The 22,180-nt window shown below is 36.8% G+C and overlaps 2 protein-coding genes across 3 annotated transcripts; both read right to left on the bottom strand.

Annotated features, from left to right (window-relative positions):
- Positions 1-7,192: 7,192 nt before the first annotated feature.
- LOC121733202 (sialin) lies at positions 7,193-17,765 on the bottom strand. Its single transcript, XM_042123379.1, has 11 exons — positions 17,520-17,765; positions 16,956-17,155; positions 16,717-16,797; positions 16,020-16,263; positions 15,606-15,820; positions 13,933-14,091; positions 13,513-13,645; positions 12,646-12,759; positions 10,948-11,075; positions 8,101-8,199; positions 7,193-7,594 (listed from the first exon to the last, which is right to left on the bottom strand). Exons 1-11 carry the CDS (start codon positions 17,611-17,613, stop codon positions 7,520-7,522), a joined length of 1,542 nt encoding a protein of 513 aa, XP_041979313.1. The 5' UTR covers positions 17,614-17,765; the 3' UTR covers positions 7,193-7,519.
- Positions 17,766-19,888: 2,123 nt separating this feature from the next.
- On the bottom strand, positions 19,889-21,673 carry LOC121732918 (transmembrane protein 19). Of its 2 annotated transcripts, none has more exons than XM_042122943.1 (5): positions 21,285-21,673; positions 20,871-21,119; positions 20,599-20,748; positions 20,187-20,502; positions 19,889-20,088 (listed from the first exon to the last, which is right to left on the bottom strand). In XM_042122943.1, the coding sequence occupies exons 1-5, from the start codon at positions 21,463-21,465 to the stop codon at positions 19,923-19,925; spliced, it is 1,062 nt and encodes a 353-aa protein (XP_041978877.1). In that variant the 5' UTR covers positions 21,466-21,673; the 3' UTR covers positions 19,889-19,922. The 2 variants fall into 2 exon arrangements, with proteins under 2 accessions (XP_041978877.1, XP_041978875.1); XM_042122941.1 differs by having other exon boundaries at positions 19,891-20,083; positions 20,182-20,502; positions 21,285-21,670.
- Positions 21,674-22,180: the final 507 nt, after the last annotated feature.

Below are 22,180 nucleotides of genomic sequence, written 5' to 3'. Positions count from 1 at the left end.
TGGACGCTTCACACCACGTCGGTCTGGCCCCGTGCTAAGTACCTGAAGCACTCGTGTTTTAGGTAGCAGACAACGGAAACATAATATTATTTAATACTTCTACACAATACATTTATTTAAGATTTTTATTATATTATACATACACATAGATATTTAATACACGTCCATGACCTAGGAACATTGAAAACTTTTTGTTCCGTCGCGTCGGCGGGATTCGAACCCGCGACCGGCTCCAGCTTGAGCTGCCACACACTCTAACCATTGAGCCACAGAGATGATGTGTCACATAAACATATTATTGTATGTATATTGTATACACACCCTAAAGTATTATCACTTAGTGTAACACCCTGGATAAATTCGTTGTAAGTTGTAATTTGTCGTGATACAAGAATAATTTCTTGACCTCTAAGCCAATTTCAGACTCTAAAAGACGAAATGGACCTAAAACAAACTCAAATTGGGGCCGTTTCAACTGTATTATTAACATAAAAACAATTATAACCAACTAGTTATGGTTCATAAAACATGGAGTCAATCGACTGTGCTAACAAGAAGTTGATTGCAGACTGCCAAGAGAGGCTGCCAAAATTGGCGGGTAATATAGACAGCTTCCATGTTTAAATTGGTAACACGGCTGATAACGCTAACCTTGGCTTTCGGTCCTGCACCTGCGGACTATTAACTCAAATCCCACTTTGCCTTAGGTCAAGCGTGAGCTGGCTATAGTTACTGGAGACCCGTCCATCGTAGAGCATATTTCAGGTAGGTATGGGGTATGTTTGCACTAGGGAAATAATGTTAGTTTCTTCCGACCGAGAGAGATAGCATGCTCGGTCAGGCGAAGCCCACTGACGTCATTTCAGACGTTGTATATATCTTGCCGTTCTCCGAAACTTCGATAGCGCGATGCAGGAATGTTAGGCGAATTGTGGGTACCGCCACATCACTCCCCCCCCCGAAGACCTGTGGTATTCTTCGATGCGCTTGTGTTGTCAGGTGTGGGCCGAAGCTACGCGTGCAATGACCAGGAGAGGGACTCCGTGCTCTGCTTGCTGAATGGTCGTTGTAGCCTATGGCTGCCCCGTTCAAGCCAGACACGGGTTCGACCGGCGCGGACGCCCAACGCGGCTTATGGTCGAGGCGACCCGGTTATGCTTGATGTCTGCTGACGTGGTGCGGATGGGTGGGGAGTGTTGATGATGATTGATGTCCAGAAGGATGCGTGTTCTTGTCGGTGATCACCAATTTAACGTTGTTCGTGGCGGCCGAAAAGGAAGATCTTCCGACCGAGAGAGATATGCTCGGTCAAGCCGAAGCCCACTGACGTAATTTCAGACGTTGTATATATCTTGCCGTTCTCCGAAACTTCGATAGCTCGATGCAGGAATGTTAGGCGAATTGTGGGTACCGCCACATTAGTTTAGGACGAAAAGAGAAATGACGCGACGATGCATTTAAGGGTTATACCAGGGGTTCCCAATCTTTTTCAGCCTGCGGCGCACTTACAAGTCAATATTTTGTCACGGCGCCCTTCTCTGCCTAGCTATTACAAAAAAGAAACATAAATAAACACCTTTAATGATTTTAGTTAGGTTAAGCAAGTAAATAGTAATAAACAAATATTGACCCCGCGTTCCATTTGATGTTAAAAACGATCAAAACGCTCAAAATGCCTCATAGTTTGAAGCGTTTTTATCATCCTGAATCTTAAATTTCGCTTGATCAAAAATCGCAACTCACAGATTTAACCGTTTCAAACAATCACAACTCATCCCCAAAATCTGGCGCTTCCTAGAAATTTACCTGAGCTCGTTAAACGTAATTGGTCCGAGGTGAAAAATGTATTGGCGTTATAAACAAATATTAGTTATTATTTGCCCCACGTCGTTATGGCCGGCGCGAACGCAATTACGTCCAAATTACAATGATGGTGCTTTGAGTTCGTAATTTATGTGTTGTCAGCGAAAATTTAATGAATTTTATTGAAAAAATAATAAAAACCGCACACAACGGCACTTAGTACGTGTAAAAGTGATATTTCAAGAGTAATAAACCGATAACTAATAAAAATATTTACTTAACGTACCAATAATTACTGTTGAAGGTATTCTGTCCTTGTCTTTCATATGACGTTTCCAAGATTTGGCGTTTTGGACACTCAGCAGCAAAATGGATTCTGACGTCACTCCCTAGACGAGTCTACTATATATAATAATAATCTGTGTAGACGAGTGTACAAAATGGCGTCCACGCCACGCCGCGACGACGCTGCGCTGTCGCGACGTGCACGCCGCGCAATCGCGGCGTTTGCGCTGCGCAGTCGCGTCGCTTTCAAATCGCTCGCTAATCGCCAGTATGATAAGGCACTAAAGGTGCCGGTTGACAGCGGGCGACATGAAGCAACTGCAGACGACGTGTCGTCGCGACACTACTGGTTTCTATGTATGTATTTCTATGAAATACCCTCCGTAGCTAGCGACACCAAGCTAGCGACACTTTTTATTGAAATACATAGAAACCAGTAGTGTCGCAACGACACGTCGCGTCGTCTGCTGCCGCTTCATGTGGCCGGCTTCCGACTTGTACCTTGGGAGCAAGTCTTTTAAACTCCTTAGTCCTTACCAATAAAAATTAAAAAGATTCAATATAATGTTTTATATTTGTCTGATACGTTACAAAAGTCGCATGGTAACCAAAGGCAAAACAAACCATAACATCTGTTTATGCAGTGTAGATCATATTTTAATTAATTAAGCCATTATAATATGATTAAAGTCAAAATATAAAAGCTTAAATTATTTTAAAAGTTTATTTTTCTCGTTACAAAAATACGTTACAATATTTTACTTATTATGAATTAGATAGGTACCTATTATATTAGATGATTTTGCGGCAAAATTTCGATACACGAGTAGAGAAGATGTCAATAAAAGACACCATTTTAAACGATATCGAGAAAAATTAAAACTTACGTAATAAGAAATGCAGCTCGACAAGGCTTTAAATGAACGTGGGCGGGAGCGCTGCTGGTAAAGGAGAACTGTCAAAAATGACGTTTTTGTATGATGGCAGCGTTAGTTCCTTTTTTCGCCACGTTGATTTAAAAGCCTTGTCGAGCTGTATTATGTTTTGACAACCCTAATAACCTATTGCACAGATTAGAAAATCTTAACTTTTCAAATTAGTTTCAAAAATGCAAAAGCAATTTAGGTTAAAAAAAACAAAGCGAATAAGTACAAAATATTTCACTTTTGTTATAATATTATTATGTAAGATATGAATGTGTAAAAATATTAAACTTTCTTTTCACGTTGGGCCATGAATAATGATGAATAACAATCATTAAGTACCGCCATTATAGCGAAACTGCCTATAGCATGTATATTGTACTAGCAGTTACCCGCGACTTCGTCCGCGTGGACCTTAGTTTATAGTTGTTCCCGTACATTGATCGAGTTGTTTATGCGCAAATCAGAAAAGTATATGGTGTGGGAACCGCACATTTTTCCGGGACAAAAACATTCCTTGTCCCAGATTCAAATTAGGCCTCCAGCCCTATCTCCAATCTCCATGCCAAATTTCATCAAAATAGATCATTAAATAGTTTGAGCGAGAATAATAAAGGTTTATTGAGTGGGAACCGTATATTTTTCGGGATAAAAAGTTTTCCTTGTCCTTTCCTGAGACTGAAAGTATTGCCATACCAAACTTCATCAAAATAGATTGAATAGTTTAGGCGATAATCATAAAAATTTATTGTGCGGGAACCGTACATTTTCCAGGACAAAATTAGTATTACTTGTCCTTTCCTGAGACTCAAAGTGTAGACTCTATACCAAATTCCATCAAAATAGATTGAATAGTTTACGCGCAAATCATAAAAGTATATTGTGCAGTAACCGTACATTTTTCCGGCACAAAATATATCCTATGCTCTTTTTCGGTACCTTGATTTCAGCAAAATGGGTCCTGCCGTTTACGCGTGATGTCGTGACCACGCGAAATATAACGTTCCGCGCAGCTTCGCCCCCGTGAATTAGATATTTCACAGACAAATTAGTCCACAAAAAATAGCCTATGATAATTCACGTGGTCTATTTCTTATCTGTGTCAAATAACAGAAAAATTGCTCCAGTAGTTCGTGAGATAAGCCCTTTCAAATAATTTCGCCCGTTTTTTCCACATTTTCCTCTATTTCTTCTCTCTTATTAGTATTAGCGTGATAAAATATAGTATTAGCGTAATAAATCGGACCAGTAGTTCCTGAGATTAGCGCGTTCAAACAAACAAACAAACAAACTCTTCCCAATTATAATATTATAGTATAGATGCACTGTAGGAAGTAAAAGATGTGATGTAGGAAGTTGATTCCTATGCAGATGGGGGACCTACGTAGTTTGGAAGCGTTACGACTTACATCAAACCCAGCCGACACGATCACGATCACGACTAGCATTGAATTGACATAAGCCGACCACATGATATAGGTCCGTCAACTGCCTAGAAATCAATTTCCTCGAGTTTACAATCCATGATATAAAATTACAGACGAATATGCCCATCACACATTCGTAATCTCAAATAAAATTTGCATTAGGGTTGTCGCTTGTCATTTCCATAATAATTTTGTTTAGCGTACCAACACACTATACTTAAGCAAGTGTCACAGCAAATAATAATGAAATCACAGGCTTATGTTTTCTCACTGGAGATTCTAATCACTAGAGTCCGGTCACGGAACAAGTAGAATGACTTTTCGCTCTCGTCTCCTCTCTCTTTCGCACAGAGAAATGCTCTCGTTTCCACAGAACGCGATAGAACAATTTTTACTTTTTTTTGCATGAAAAAGAGAAAAGAGCAAGGCTGCCGCATAACAATTGAAAATCTATTGTGTCTGCGATTCCCACGATCGAGGTATCAAAGGAGGGGCATATCGTACCCAGTAATGTAGCACTTTGAGACATATACCAAATGACAGGGCTTGAAAAGTTGAACATTTCATTGTATGACAAAAAATCTCTAAACCATGGGAGAAAAAAGTTAACGAGGGTAGAAGGTATTTTTTTTAACAAAAAAACGCCCTATATTATTGCATCAATTTATAGTGTTGCAAGAAAGGAATAACTTCTGGAAAGTATGTAGTAGTATCGTATACGGCAAACTTAAGGAAAGTGCTTTATTTTAATAAATTGTTTCATTTTTAAAAGAAATGTATGAGAAAACAACAAAATGCTGAAAATCGAGCCTTTTATAGAGATATTTCGTCATACAATATAATGTTCAACTTTTAAGCCCTTTCATTTGATATAATATGTGAGAATGTGCTACAGGTTGGGTACGGGCTCCATACAAAAATGCCCCTTGTTCTTTATCTGTGATTGGCGACCGGACTATAGTAAAACTATTGAATAGAAGATACAGAAAAATTATGCTAGCATTGCCTATTAGAGACTAATCAATTCAACAGAATTAAATAATTCATTATTAACAAATAAAATAATTCATTATTTAAATACTGGTTTGCTCACTAATTTTATATAAGCTTTGGAATGACAATTATATTATATGCTAACGGCTCTCGTCTTTTGCCTTTTACTTATACTACAAGGGCGGATTTAATGATATGTGATATATAAACAAAAAATACATACATTTACACCAAAAAGAAAGTAGATTGGTACATACAAGAAGTTACAGAATATTAATTCATGACTAATTATCATAAAGAAATAAGATAATTTGACTAATTTGTATATAAAAAAATATAAAGTGAATGAATCCGCACCTATCTAAAGAGTCTGTTCAGACCTGGCCTCAATTATTATAATTAGTATTAATAACAATTGCACTATTACAATTAACCTCTGCCTCATTTTACACTAATGTCAATTATTATCGAATTTTATAAATTACATTTTTTTGTCTCCATTAGTATAATATTATTTTTGGACATTATAATACTTTACAATATTCAGTTAATTGAATACTAAAATATTGTGTACAGAACATGTCTTTAGAATTAATAGACAACCAATATATTGGCCGCATATAAATATTATAATTTAATTATTAATTATAAATTTCACTATATTGTCTTAAGCTTTACCAATAACTTACCATTTTTTTAATTTTTCAGTGGTTTCTTTACAAATACATACATTAATATTTTAAAATAATTTTTTGAAACTAGTAGAGCAACATCTTAAACAATAGTATACATAGAGAAAGTTTTTTGACAAAATTCATTGTGACAACTCAATATTGTAGTTTAAAAATTGTACAATTCTTATTTCACATTAAGATAAAAGTTGCTAAGACTATGCTATATTATATAGCTATTGCTATAGCTGATAGCAATACCTACAGAACATTACACAGAAATTAATGTACCTTCGGAATTCAAAAAGCACCATCCATCAAAATATTTATATACATTATTTTGGAAGTATTAGATAGGATGTCTTATCTAAATAATTGTTTAATAGACCACTGGAGTCTGGACATGATGACAGTAAAGTAATACAATGTTATTTCCTTTTTCTAAACGATAGAATATTCGCAAAATAGACAAGGACAAAAATATATATTTTTTTTTGTAAGGGCTAATAAATATTTTCTACATTACATTATTTTCCTTTATAGCAGAAGCTTATATTATTCCGGAGAATAGTTATTAATTATTAAACAAAGAATTATGCATCTCATTTTGAAACATAAATTACTTATATACCTTTTACTAAGAAGTAAAGACTATTGACTATTGAGTCTTGGGGCCAAGCCCAGGCTTTTAATACTAGTAATAAGCCATTAGCCAATAATTCATATTATCTTTTCATCTGTCACGAACTGTCAAACCATTCTCGAAAATACTTTTGAATAGTCTTATACGAGATTTATACTCGCGCCTCGTGGCTCGGCTCGCGGCGCGTCTCGCAGCTCGCGTCGAAGCGCGAGTGTAAACACAACGCTCGCGTCCCTCTCGAGCTCCTTTGGAAATTGCTCCCGACGCGAGCCGCGAGCCGCGCCGCGAGACGAGCTGCGAGCTCGAGTTTACACTCAGGGCTCGCGGCTCGCTTCGTGGCTCGCGCGCGAGTGTAAATCGAGTATTAGGGTAAGACGCCCATTTTAGGCGCTTGACAGACGAGACAGATTATATTCCATTAATATGAAAAATATATTCCATCCATACATACATTTTTATAAATCCAATATTCTATACATTGATATAATAAACTAATGATATAACAGATATTGTCCATATCATCTGTACAGTCGAACAAGAATCCTTTGACACTTAGATGACACTGACAGGAGAAATTAATATGAGATTCTGTCAGGTGTTACAAGATGGCGGCTTCAGTTTCCGTTTCCAAAAGATCCTTGTACCGCTGCACACTTAACCTCAAATTCGTATATTTAATATTTCGCCCATAGACAAACGTCACACGTCTTTGACATTGACATTGACACTAGGTCCATAGACAATTCACAGAGCAGTCTCTGCGCTAAGGCGGCCCTAAGACTCCGCCTGGAATATGCTCTCCACCGGCGCTGAGGCTGTCATGTCGTCGTCTTCCGGCCGCGACCAGTCCTGGACATAAAAAAGTGCTTTAAAATCCATACTAATATTATAAATGTGAAAATGAGTCCGTCTGTCTGTTACCTCTTCACGCCAAAACCACTGAACCGATTTTGCTGAAATTTGGTATCGGGATACTGTGACTCCCGGGACATAAGTTACTTTTTATCCCGGAAAAATGTACGGTTCTCACGCGATAATTGAATGTTGGCGTCACCTATTTTTTTTCACATTTTCACAAAATACAATTTTTTATGTGTTGTTACAAACTATAAACTCGCCAAACTTTTACGTTTGAAGGCAAAATAAAGTAAGTATTTCACCATAATTTAACTTATATTTGGTTAGTATACAAAGGTCTTAAAAACTAGTTAACTAAAACTAAATAAAGTATGATATCTCCTTCGTTCTTAGACCACACGACAGAAGGTATGGGGGGAAAGAGATAGAAAACATGAGCACTGCTCTCTCTGGCTCCTAAGATAGCGACGTTAAACTAAAATCATGGCAGTGATTACCTGTTCCTCCGTGCTTGCGAAGAACAAATAGAACAGGTTAGCTCCCAAGTCAATGGCCGCTCCCAAATAGAACACCTCACGCCACTGGCCCAAGGTTTGCTAAAAATTTTTTTTTAAATAATTATAATTTGATCTTTATACGCAGATACTACGCTTCTACGACAAAGTCCGCACAAGCGTTAGAGAACGTGGAACGTGCTTCTATGTGTGTGTAGTATGTACCATGGGTTTGACGTAACGTGACCAAATTATTGAGGTCCACCATCTGCCTAGGAATCAACTTCTCTGATAGTACCATGAAAGAAATTTACACATAGGCTGTATTCGTCGGCGTAATTTTTAGCGCGTTAGCTGTAAAACCTAGTTATTGAGCATGTCCAAATCATGTCATGCCATGGCAACGACAACTGTTTACGACTTGACATTACGGCTGCACTGGTCCACGGCGGTCGAGCAGGTAATGGACTACATCAGGAGCAAGACCCACTTCGACTTGAGGGTCGAGCGCTTGGAGTCCCGCCACAAAGTGAATTTTAGCTCCTTTGTGGTGAGAGTCCCGACGCACCATCTACCGACCTTCGAGACGGAGGAATTCTGGCCGATTGGAGTCGTCTACAGGAGGTTCCGAGGACGACTACCGAACACGTCGCGCCCCACGTCGCAGACAATACGTGTTTAGTGTTTTAGTGTTAGTGTTAGTTTTTAGTATAATTGTATGTATGTTAGTCTATAAGGTATTTATAATATGGGCCAAGATGCCTGAGTTAAATAAATAAATAAAATTTCAGGTGAACGCACACTTATCGGAGCCGAAAGAATGTAACGAGCCGAAAGAAACAAATTTTTGAATTCTTTATATGAAATCCTATGAAACCTCGCAGATTTGCCCGCGTCGAATCGGTCGAATCTGGCAGAATCCAGTAAGGCCTTATGGAAATTCGATTCGTTCGGTTCGGCTTAGTAGTGTTTTAACCTTTAACCCATATAAATAATATTATTACATCGATAATTTCCTCCACAAATTTTTCCAAGTGATCCATATCTATATTTTCCATAATAAAATAATCAAACACTATTAGTGTTAAATAAATTATTTAAGTCAACTTACTAGAGATCGCCTAATGGTCGAAATTCGACCTAGTTTCAACGACATCAAAACTACTAAGTAGGTACCTATATTTTGTAAAAAAAATATTGACTATCATATTTTTTTCAACTCTTGTCTCTGGGACTCAGCTGATCTCAGACTGGCCGTGTAAGCATTGTCTAATAAAAAAAAAACTATAATCCATTTTCAATTTGTAACCTTGTTGTCAACCGTTGTCAACAGACGTCAACCATAAATGGTCGCTGTTAAGCATTAGTGTCCTAACCCACATTTTTTTTGTTGTTAAATTTTGAATGTAGTCTTGTTCTAAATCATTTAAAGAACATATCTGCATTAATGACTCAATACCTAATTTTTGTGTGGGTTAGTACACGAATGCTTAACAGCGTCCAAATAGTGATGGGTAATTTTACGAAAAATTTCAAAGCTCGGAAATTTTTCAATTTATTTTTCTGAAAAATTGAAAAATTGGAAAAATAATGGAAAAATATTTATTTACTGAAATTTGAGTTTTAAATGAAATAGTAAATAGTAATAATCGGCCAAGTGCGAGTTGGACTCATGCACGAAGGGTTCCGTACCATTATAGAGCAAAAATAGTAAAAAATTGTGTTTTTTGTATGGGAGCCCCTCTTAATTATTTATTTTATTAAAATTTTATTATTAATAATTAAAGTATAAATACAGCTGAGTATTTTGTGCATATTTCAAGTGCCTACCTGTTGTCATCATTGATACCGAGCAAAAAATGTTTGAAAAATCACGTTTGTTGTATGGGAATCCTTAAATATTTAATTTATTTTGTTTTTAGTATGTGTTGTTATAGCGGCAACAGAAATACATAATCTGTAAAAATTTCAACTCTCTAGCTATTACCGTTCTAGAGTTACAGCCTGGAGACAGACGGACAGTCGGACAGACATGGAAGTCTTAGTAATAGGATCCCGTTTTTACCCTTTGGGTACGGAATTGTTGGATAGTTGGATACTTAATCTTGGTTGACATTTCAATTTGGAAAAATATTTGAAAAATTGGAAAAATATATTAGAAATTTTTCTTTTTTCTTTTCTTTTCTTTCGGAAATTTTTTCATTACCCATCTGTAACCATAAATAAAAGAGTATAATTCGTATGTATAGTCTTGTCACTCAAAAATCTGTCATTTTTCCTAGTGTGTGTGTTGTAGTGTGTGTAAAAGCATAATTTCAAAATAATATTAGCTCGATGCATTCCTTCACCATATAAACTATAACTGTGCAAAATTTCATTCACCTACGTTTCCCCATTTTTAGTCAAAAAGGATACAAAGTTTTTGGCTCACGTATTAATATATAGATGTATTTATGTTTAGCTTTTATTATTTTAATCATGAATACGTTGTTTACGACTTGACCAGCAACTTGTTATGGCGTTGCAATGACATGTTTTGGACATGCGCAATAAAAGGTTTGTCTAAAAATACGCCGACGAACACGGCCATAGGCAGTTGACGGACCTACGACGTTTGGTCGGATTATGTCAACTCAATGATAGCTGTTATCTGTCGGATGGGATAGACACAACGCGACCAATTTGCGTTGGTCCATCATCTGCTTATGAATCAACTACTCTGATGTTACCTCCTAGTTTGACTCCTAGTTTAGTTTGAGTTTAGTGATTGGCTGCAATAAGGTTAGTAAATAGTATCGTGCCCGCGAATGATATCCGACTCTATATCCGTGCAGTAAGGTCGATATTCACCTGTCCGCTGATGATGCTGCCGGTGACGTAGGGCGCGAGGAAGCCGCAGATGTTGCTGGCGGCGTTGGTGATGCCGTACATCGTGCCCGCGAACTGCGGCGACAGGTCGATGTGGTTCATCTGGTTACCTGGGATGATAAGCATTTTATTGCCCTGGATTTGCACTTGGCTTTCGACTTATAAGTCGTGGGATTGTTCCTCCCATTCTGCATTGGAACAGCAAAAATATTGTTTCAAGTAACGTTAAGCTGATGCAGGCTGATCACCGATTGTATGTACTCTATCTCTGGGTTGCTAGAGAGTAAAAGCACAAGTAAGGGCGCGTTCAGACGTGCGCGTGTTCTACTATAGCGTATGGGAAAACACGCGCGCAGCCTGCGAGTAGGTTCTGCGCGGGCTCAGCGCGTGCCGCGCGCGTGTTTTCCCATACGCTATAGTAGAACACGCGCAGAACACGCGCACGTCTGAACGAGGCCTAAATATATGATCACCACACACTGGGCAATTGGCATACAAAATTGCTCCTGCGGTGCTTGCCATAGAAACCAGGCACCATCAACGTTACACTCATAATTATTAATTGCTTTAAATAACCTTATAGGCGTAATGTTCGGGCCACACTAACGTCTAACGTCAATGCCCAACAACGCGACAATTATTGCTATAATTTTAACGCGTTAAATTGGGTGGCTATACTGGCTATACTTCAACGGTCAACGTTTAATGCACAACGGCGTTGATTTTACTTAACCGACTTCAAAAAAAGGAGGTTATCAAATCGACGCGTACGTATGTAATATTCCAGAACTGCCTAATTTTCGTATATCAGCGTCTGAACAAATGTGCCAAAATATTTCAAAAGTGTAGGTATTTATGTATGTAAGTATGTATGTATGTTTTTATGTTTGTGTTCGCATATCTCTGGAACTACCATTGCGATTTCAGTAAATCTTTTTTTGTTGTATTAGATATTGTTCAACTTAGGGAACAGTGCAAGTGGCATCAAAATTGGTTCAGTAGTTTTGGAGGCAGGGCGATTTAATTCAAAATTACGTACAATTTTGAAATCGCGTTTATCTTTTTATAATGTTAATTCATTTCTTCAAAAGGTAATAATTCAATTATTCGTCGTCAAGCATCACTTTGCATTCCACGATTCTTGTAACTTTTGAGTTTTGGATCCCACAAAGATGGTTCGGTTTGCAAAATCTCAAAAAAAAGCAATTACTTTCTCGTTTAACTAGAGTGGAGTGAAGACTCCATAACCAAAGTACGTATTTAAATTAAAAAACGTGCGATTTAAATGCAAACAAGTCTAAGCCAACACGTGTGATCCCGTCGGGCTCTCAACGCACAGTGACGTATCGTCGGTCGACGGTAGTGTGGCCGCTTCATCGCATTAATTCTCGCGTTAATCTCTTTGATGTACCGCCACTAGAGCTATCTCCAAACGGCAAACGGCATTGTAAACGCCGTTGAAAATTATCGTGTTAAATTGTGGCTACACCCACGACTAACGTCCAACAACGCGATAATTAACGGCGTTTGACGTTAGTGTGGCCCGAACATAAAAGACAAATACGCACAGCGTACTGTTTCCGCACCTACGTAACAACGTTTCGTTTTATCTAATAGCTTGCCTGTCCTTTATAGCAATTCCTTCACTTAGACGTTAATTCAATACAATGAAGCACATACCCGCGTAAACAGCGCCGCCGAACGCGGAGGTGACGTTGAGCAGTATCATGACGGCGATGCGGTCGCAGCCCGCCCACGCTATACCCAGTAGACCGAACGCCGGGACGAACGCCGCTAAATTAAAAAAAAAATAGATATTATAGGGAGCGAATACTATTGTTGAAATAACTTTAAGTAAAAAAATATGGATGCAGAAAAACTAACAAGATACAGCAATCATTATAAAAATATATAGCACGACGTCATGTCTTGATAACACCTTGTGAGACGCTTAACAAAACTCATTTTTGGAACGAAGTTCATTATCGCGCGTTGCGAAAGGGGGCTAAACGGAAAAAGTTGTAATGACATTACACAAAAGTGTCGGTATATTACAACGAGAGCAAAAATGCTATAGTTGTAAGCCGTGCGGTATCGCGTGTTTCTCTCTCTGTCTCACTCTTTTTTTTAACTTCGTTCCATCCGGGTGTCCCTTGACACCTTCAAGTTTTTACTATAAACTCTTTATAATAAAATATAAGCTTAGCAAAGCGTTAACAAGACGTGACGTCGCACTTAATTCGTAATTCATGGCGATAGATCTACATTTACTATATAGGTGAAGGTGATACAACTTGATGACCAATAAAAAATATTATTTGGTGACAATAAAATAGTTCCCATCTTTTTTTTCCTGGCTCTTGAGGCAACTTAATTCATCATCATTAACTTACGATTTTCATTAACAAAAAAAATCTTTTCGCCATGGAGAAATAAACGATGACAGTAATTTCATCATATAACATATTATAATATTATGATAATCAATTTAAAATAAAAATGTGTTGATTTCAAATATGTTTTTGGTGGGTACTGTACTTTACATACCAACAGTATTCCACAGTTTCATGCTGGTCAGTCGTGACATGTAACCTTTAGAGAGCAGGAAATCAGCAAATATACTGATCAGTATGCCCGATATCCATGAAGTCAGATACGGAATAGCAGCCAATACAGAATTCTGAAAATATATTTGAGGCTATCATTAAAGCAAAAAAAAATTCAATTTGGCAGATAGATTCCTTCTACAGACGGATGTCTGAATGAAATGAGAAGATTTTACGATATCCCACTACAGTTATTTAGGAATATTTATTTTAAAAGTCCTAAGTTTTTGAAACTAAAAACTTGAAATTTATGGTTCTTTAAAAATTAACCTCATTCTGTGGTTAAAACGGGGAAAAATATAAAGGTCTAATTTTTATTTGTTAAAATACTATTGTATCAAAAAAAGCAAATATAACCTACCGACACAATATCATAGTGCAGAATATTATTCATGTATGTTGGTAGCTCTGTCAGCTGCGTGTAGAACAGCCACGATTGGCCACACTGCGCGATGAGGATGGCCCATAGAGGCAGGCATGTGATGAACTTGCACCACGGTATTGATGCTGTATGCTCCTCCTGAAATTACATTAATATCAGGGATAAAAATTATAATTGGGAGGGGAGGGGATTGGTGGGAGAGCCATGCTTCGGCACGAACGGGTCGGCTCGACCGGAGAAATACCACGTTAACACAGAAAACCGGCGTGAAACAGCGCTTGCGCTGTGTTTCGCCGAGTAAGTGAGTTTACCGCCCCTCCCCTATTCCCTTCCCTTCCCTTATAAGGCCGGCAACGCACCTGCAGCTCTTCTGATGCTGCGAGTGTCCATGGGCGACGGAAGTTGCTTTCTATCTGCGGGGCTAAAATGGTCACATTTAGCAATTCCTCTCAATCAATTCAGCAAATGAATTGTCAAAACTGTCAAACTGACAAATGTGAAATCAGTACAAAAAAACAGAAATGAATTGCAAGCAGAGTTGCATTTTGCGATTTTAGAAAAATGAATCATATTATGATTCATATCATGATTCTTCAAAGCGACCATTTTAGTCCCACAGGTGACCCGTTTACTCCTTTGCCCCTTTATTTCATTAAAAAAAACGCCTCCATGATGAAAGTTTAAAGCTGAGCTCTCGATTGGCACATGGTGGGTTCAATGCGAGATAGGAGCAACAATAATAATTTAGTTTCTAAATTTGGCTAAGTCATGCAGAATGGTCATCTAAAAAGTCAGTCTTGCTTCTAATCTCTCGCATATTTCGGATTATCCTGTGCATTGTGCACACACTCAAGCACGCTAGCTAGCTTGGTTTCGATAAAATTGACCTCCGACACCGAGATCGACGCACATCATAAAATAGTCCCCACCAATCCTGTATTAAAAATTACTAAGTGAAATAATAAAGTTAATGAAAGTTTCGACATAACATGCACTGCACAATACGTAAAACGATAGATAACAAATGTAGTGACCTTCATACCAGGCCGTTCAAATATGATTCATGATGAACTAGATTCGGTAAACATGATACATCATACTTAATACATAATATTGTAATTACTAATTACTAACTTCCATTTGCTCTAATAAATTAATAAGTTATAATGAGTTATGCTCAGTTAGTAGCATTTTCTGCTAAACCTACGTCAATGTTGTAAGATATATCATAGAAAATCCAAATTAGATTATGTTATGGTAAAATAAGTTTTCTTTATAAATAAGAGTGCAGTAGCGGTAATAATATTGGAAGTTAGGAAACAGTGCTCTAGAGTCTAGACCAGCAGTAGGCAACAGGCGGATGCAAGGTCGAATCTCGGACTGCGAAATATCGTAATGTATGTTATACCAAGTATCGATGAACACATCGATAGAAGTGTGTTTTTTTCTGGACCTCGTTAAAATTTTCCCACAGTATCCGGACCTCACCTAAAATTACTTGCCGACCCCTGTTCTAGACTATTTTGGCATCTAGATCCTATGATTGATCGCATTTGAACTTCAGATATCAATAGAATTAGTATTGTTTTAGTTACGAAGGTAACACTGGAAACATCAAAGTTTGGGTGTATAGATAGTAGATAGAAGCTTACCTGTGGTGCTATAGATTGTGTGATAAACTCCACTTCTTTGGGACATATCCTTGGATGTTTCTGTGGTGTGTCGTATATGAGGAACATCCAAGCCACGAACCACACAACACCCAATCCTCCGAACAAGTAGAAACAAAGCGGCCAACCCCCTCCAAAGTCCAGAGTACACAGCCACCCTGATATTGGTAATGATATAGCTGTACCTATATTTGAACCTGAAAATTTACACAGGTAATGATAATTAATAAAATTAAATAGAGAAAATGGGGATGCAGATAATAAATATTGTTTTTAGCCAGTTGATATACAATTTGAATTGAAACTCACATAATTATCCATTGTACAAAATGTATTATAATTTCAAAGTATTCAAACAGCATGCAAGCAAACTTAAAAGTTCATTAAAAGATTTACCTGCATACACATATGCAGCAAACTTAGATCTCTCTAATGGTGGTATCCAACGAGCGAGCATAGCGTGCATGGCAGGATATGTTACACCTTCCCCGAGCCCCTCCAAGACTCTTACTACTATGAAGAATTTAAAATCTACAAATGCCGCAATTGGGCTCAGTATTGTGAATATAGCTGTTAGCAACACTCCCACCCCATAAACTAATTTCCCCCCAAATTTTTCAGCGATCCTGCCACCAGGGACCTACAAAATGTAAAAAAGTTGTAAACATCCTCTTTAAGGGCCTTATCACCCTGGCAAATAGCAAGCGATTTGAATGCGACGCGACTGCGCAGCGCACACTCCGCGATGACGCTGCGATTGCGCGGCGTGCACGCAGCTTGCCTTCGGCGTTTTGGACACTCAGCAGCAAAATAGATTCTGACATCACTCCCTAGACGAGTCGCGTCGCTTTCAAATCGCTCGCTAATCGCCAGTGTGATAAGGCACTTAGATTTAAACATTAAAATTGTTGGTGTTCATTCAGAGAAAAAATTTATTTGTATTCAGATAGTAAATTTTTTTTACACTTTTTTCTTGAATTTAGAAATTATGAACTGCAATTAAATATACATAAACCTTAAAAGCAATGTAAAATTTTAATGCCTTTTTAATTCAAGAATAAGAATTTAGAAAATAATATGTTTGTTTACTTACCTGAGTTAACACATATCCATAAAAGAAAGAACCTAAAATTATGCTCTGTTGTTCTGGGGTCCAATTGAAATCACCTGGTTTCTGTAACAGAATATTTTATCGTCAAAATATTATATTTCTGTAATTTAACACAATATTATTGTGTTAAATTACAGACATAAGACAGATACAAATATATTCTCAGCTTTTAAAATTATTTCAATAATAAAGCATTGAAAACAGCTTGACGTCTTACTTACTGGTGGTATAGTGCTATTTGATGGTTCAGATGTTGGACATACATCTAAGCTGGAATCATTTGATGGTACTGTTGTTGAGTTGATCATTGCCACGATGGCCACAGACAGGTTCACTCTCATGGCATACACATTGGCAAAGCCGAGGAATCCCATAACGCCAAGCACAGTCCGACATTTGATCCATCCTGTAGTCTCTTCTCCTAAAACCACACCAATAAAGCTAGAGAATTAATTCACAATGATAAAGAGGTCACATTACTACAAAGTAAGATGTGTTAGCAAAATATTGTTTAATTTTAATTGATCTGTTTAGTCATGGTTATACTGATAATACTGAATCTATATAGATTACAATATTTTAAGAATTATATTGTAATCTATATAGATTCAGGATTATCAGTACCTATAACGATTTCTGCTTTATGCTGAGAAGTGAAGGGGAAAGGGGGTGTTTTTATTGAAAGGTCAAGTTTAGAGAAAGCGTAACATTGAATGTTTTTTAAGTAGAACTAAACATAACTTGAATCTTCTTTAGAATAAGTAGGAGATAAAGGAAAACATTACTTCTTTCGTTTTCAACTAGGCTTCTTTCGCTACATGTGACATCATTTTCTATGTCAGCATTTAGAATTGAACTCTCATCTATTGGGGATGACATGGTTATTGTTTTTACATGCCGCGTTTATAAATACACGTTAACACTTAACCAATTATTTCATATAAGCAGTTATAAAACACCGATTATGTTTTCAGTTCAACAAGTGACTCATAAAACACTTTTTCATTATAAATCGTAAACAAAGAAAAATACAAAATAGAAATTTGAAACTGACGTTGACAAATCTCTTGAGTCCTGACAAATGACAACAATCGATCCACAGACTAATATGAATCGATCTGCCAAAGCACTAAGCAGGGTAACCATATTTAAATTACAGATCCTGCCAAACTTTGGTCAAAAAACTGCCAAATCCTGCCAAAGCCTGTAGTAAAAAATGCCTAAATACTGCCATCTTTATATACTGTTGTTTTAAAGTAAGAAAAGTAAAAATACACATATAATATATTGCATTTTTTATAAGATTAAACATTCGCATCGACTTCTTCCATTTCCTCACCTTTATACATAGATTTGTTCATGCGATTCAAAATTTATTTTGTAGCTTTGAGGGAAATTTGCAATCACTATGCTCACCATTCATGCAACATAGATGCAACATGTTTGTTTATAAAATCGACCAAGTGCGAGTCGAGCTCGCTCACGAAGGGTTCCGTACCGTTACAGAGAGAAATCAGAAAGTACTTAGGCAAAAAAAAAATGTTTTTTTATGGGATCAAATATTAATTTTATTAAAATTTTATTATTATTAATGATTAAATTACAAAATATATAATTAAGGATTTTGTGAAAATTTAAACCCTCTTACTAATAAACGCTGTATAAGCTTTGAATAGTTATAGAGTATTTTGTCTTCTTCAATCCAATTAAAAATGTCACTTGTGTGACAGGAACAAAACACTGTATAACTATTCACAGCTTATATTTATTAGTAAGGGGGTATGTGTTTAGCTGTTGTCATTATTGATTACGAGCAAAAAAATCACGTTTGTTGTATGGGAGCCCCCCTTGAATATTACTTTTATTTTGATTTTAGTATTTATTGCTCCGGTTGCTTGGTTTAGCGGCACCGGAAATACACAATCTGGGTAAATTTCAGAACTCTAGCTATAGCGGTTCTTGAGATACAGCCTGGGCCCTGGAGACAGACACACGGACAGACAGACATCGAAATCTTATGAACAGGGTCCCGTATTTACCCTTTGGGTACGGAACCCTAAAAACGGTTCCGAGTTTTTGTATTGATTTGGGAGAATAGTCTTTCGCATGAAGCGTTGGTAAGCATAACAATCCCTTTGAAACATTTAAAATTATACTTTCTATTAGAATTTCGCATTCTGCCTATTGCACCCAAAAAATTATCTACACTTAAAACAGAATTTGAAAGAAAGAAAGAAAATAAATTTATTTGGTAATATTAATTTGAATTACTACCACCAGATTCTAATAAATCACTGACTTCTTTGATGCAAAAATAACATTTATTTTTCATACCCCAATCCTGCCAAAACCTGCCAAGTTTTTAAAACGTCAACCGATCATAGCACAGGCCAAAATAAGACGCCAATACTGCCAAAATGGCAGGAACCTACCACATATGGTCACCCTGTGCCAAAGTCATAATGACTTTGATTGACAATAGCTTTTCTTTTCATTTTAAAAATCTACACAGACATTTGCCAATATTTTAATATTTTGACAAAAAATTTGGCTTGTTTATGGATTTCATAAAGCCTCGTTTCCATTATGCAACAATTCACGCGCAACATGCTGGACAACGAGTTGCCCAACATGTTGAAAGTCAGCGCGGGACTTTTGATGAACAACGTTGTCTGTCTACGCATCTACTTTACGTCAGTCGTCGCCAACATGTCGCCAGAGGAACTTGTGTTGATTTTAGTGGCAGTGGTTATAATTTTTTTTATAGTATCTGTGAGCAGTATCCCATAGACGTTCATAGTTTTGGTACAGTTCGCTTAATTTGAGCACTTGTTCGTTAGACCACACTACGGACATTGTTGCGCGCGTCTCCACTTGACGACAATTGATGCAATTCTCTTTAAACAAACAACAAGCCGCGCGTCATGTTGCGCGTCAGCTGGCAACATCGCGCGCTGTTGTGCAGCGTTGCCGTACATGTTGAGCGTCACGTGTCGCGCGCTAAATGTTGCCTAGTGGAGACGCGGCTTAAATATACCTCAATGTACATTAAAGATAAAATATACCTCAATGTACAATGTACAATAAAGATATAATATTCTTATCCAAATTCCTGATGTTATCAATAAAAAAAATTTAGGAAAATAAATTTTTATTGCAAATATAAAAGAGATAATATTTTAATTTATTCACTTTATCGGCCACAATGTTTTACTTATAGTTGGAAGGAGCAACCCCATTATTACAGTTGATAACATGTTGACACTGTGATTATCCAAAATATTCCTTCCAGATATGTGCTTCACGGCTAAACTTGAATGAGACACAATTTTTCCATCCTTATCTATGCCTGAAATGAGACAATGAGACAAAAATATAAAATATAATCATAAATAAATAAATAAAATTCTTTAACATATAATTTATGATACAAAATTAAGAAATTACCTGAATATTGTAATGTTGCACCCAGTATAGAATCTATCAGACTTCCTAAAAATCCACCCAGGGCACCAAAAAGTATGATAGGCCACTGTGGTGGTGCGTACATATACATAGATCTGTCTGAGAAGTAGACAAGGGTTAAATAATGTGAGATTCCAATAACAAGTCCTCCAAGAGTGCTGACTATGGTTCCTATGAGACTTATCCCTCCATTAGTCCCTTTTGGAACCCTTTTCCAGGTTGTGATCAAGATGGGATCCCCATTGCTAAGTACTGTTCCTAATTCTGAAGCCCATGTGTCCCCATTACAGCAAGCAAAGGTTCCTGAAATATTAAAAACAACAATATTAAAAATTATAACCTGGAATTAAGGTAGATGTCGACTCCTATGGAAATAAAATTTATTTATAGTATTCATACCTAAGACACCAATGCTTAGCCAAGAAGCTCTATAATCCATAAGAAAATTAATCGGTATTTCACAAGCTCCTATATCTAATAAGTACAGAATGCCTAGTTGAGTAGCCATGCCGCCATTGCAGAGTACTTGAACCCAAGTTCTTTGTCCACCTGAGAATAAAAAATAAGGTCATGACTTGAAGTAATTTTATTTATCATATCATATTATTTTGTACTTAATTAAATACAGTTTTATGTAAATTGAAACTTAAAATAATTATAACTTCACAAACCTTCTTTAAAATCTTCCTCAAATTTTCTTTTTAAGTGTGAGCCGTATTTAGTTGCTTTGGATGAGCTTAGGAAGAAAACAATCAGGTTTGTTAGAAAGCAGTAATTTGATAGAGTCATTACAAACCCAACTACGAGCCCAACTAGGGCACCATAGAAGTCGAGGCTCTTCCTTTTGTATCCATAAACTGCAAATGGTATTGGTACCAAACATGACAACAACCATCGCAGTGGGGATATAACTACTGGTTCTGAAAATTTTAAAAATGTATATATGATTTTCTGGCATTTTTTTTTTCAACAATGAAATACATCAATTATGATCACAGCAAGACTTTGCACAATAAAACTTTACTGTGTACTTAGTTGACCTTAAAACCCTCGTCATCTTGTTAGCTAAATCAATAGCTACTCACCATCAAATCCTTGTCCACTGTTAATTATTTTAGAAGATATCAAGTTCATAGTCCAAAAAGACATTGATAAAATCGGCACGGCGATCGTTACTAGGAGTATCGAGAATAGATTATTTTGTAACGGATTATTCTGATCAGGAGAGGCAGTAGAAACCGCTTCCTTACTATTATTTTCTTTCATTTTCAAACTTTCTAAATTACTGTATATCTATGCGTATTCTCAACAAGATCGTGACCGCTGGTTTCTTTCATCTAGTGACCTTTACTTGCTTTTATATTTCTAATTGGCTTATTTTTTATTATCTGACGGGTAAATGAATATATTAATTTTATAGAATATAATAATTTATCACGAGCATGCACCATGTAAATATAGAGGTCAGTGGTCCACAGCAGTGGTCACTGATATTTTGACAGCAAAAGTAGACTGTCTATGGAAATTTGACATTGACATATGTTTTTCTTTTAATTTATGGTAAGCAATGAATAAGGAAACAGATGGAAGCGACATAACTACAAAAAAGTGTGGCCGGCGCCGTATTGCCAAGAACTAAACATGGCGGTCTATAGTGATGGGACACTCGGTTGATATTTGTCGAGGATATCGATAAGTAAGGTGTTATAAGCTAGCTATTAAGGTTAAAATCTTTTAATTTATAAATGATCCGATTCTTCACCTTATATTTTTTAAATTCAATAAAAAAGTACATCACTAAACGTCAAATCCACTAATTTCTATGTTGATTAAGTATCGAAAATCAAGCCATGTTATATTCTATTCTATCACAAATCTAAGTATTTATTGTCTAATTATTAACTAAATTAGCACATACTGACAGATGTCACTGAAGGACTGACTTGTCAAAGCGAATGATCGACCATAGATATTTTTTTTC

The sequence above is a fragment of the Aricia agestis genome, chromosome 13, assembly GCF_905147365.1.
Source record: "Aricia agestis chromosome 13, ilAriAges1.1, whole genome shotgun sequence".
NCBI classification, from domain to species: Eukaryota; Metazoa; Arthropoda; class Insecta; order Lepidoptera; family Lycaenidae; genus Aricia; species Aricia agestis.
This window is presented reverse-complemented; position numbering and strand designations above follow the sequence as displayed.

Excerpts from the sequence above, each read along its gene's own strand:
- LOC121733202 (XM_042123379.1), bottom strand. The coding sequence starts at position 17,613 with ATGTCATCCCCAATAGATGAGAGTTCAATTCTAAATGCTGACATAGAA. Across the intron at positions 16,264-16,716 it reads ATGGATATGTGTTAACTCAG|GTCCCTGGTGGCAGGATCGC; the intron begins GTAAGTAAACAA and ends TACATTTTGTAG. Across the intron at positions 15,821-16,019 it reads TGCTGCATATGTGTATGCAG|GTTCAAATATAGGTACAGCT; the intron begins GTAAATCTTTTA and ends GTAAATTTTCAG.
- LOC121732918 (XM_042122943.1), bottom strand. The coding sequence starts at position 21,465 with ATGAAAGAAAATAATAGTAAGGAAGCGGTTTCTACTGCCTCTCCTGAT. Across the intron at positions 21,120-21,284 it reads CAGTGGACAAGGATTTGATG|AACCAGTAGTTATATCCCCA; the intron begins GTGAGTAGCTAT and ends TAAAATTTTCAG. Across the intron at positions 20,089-20,186 it reads CTGGGTGCAACATTACAATA|TTCAGGCATAGATAAGGATG; the intron begins TTCAGGTAATTT and ends TCATTGTCTCAT.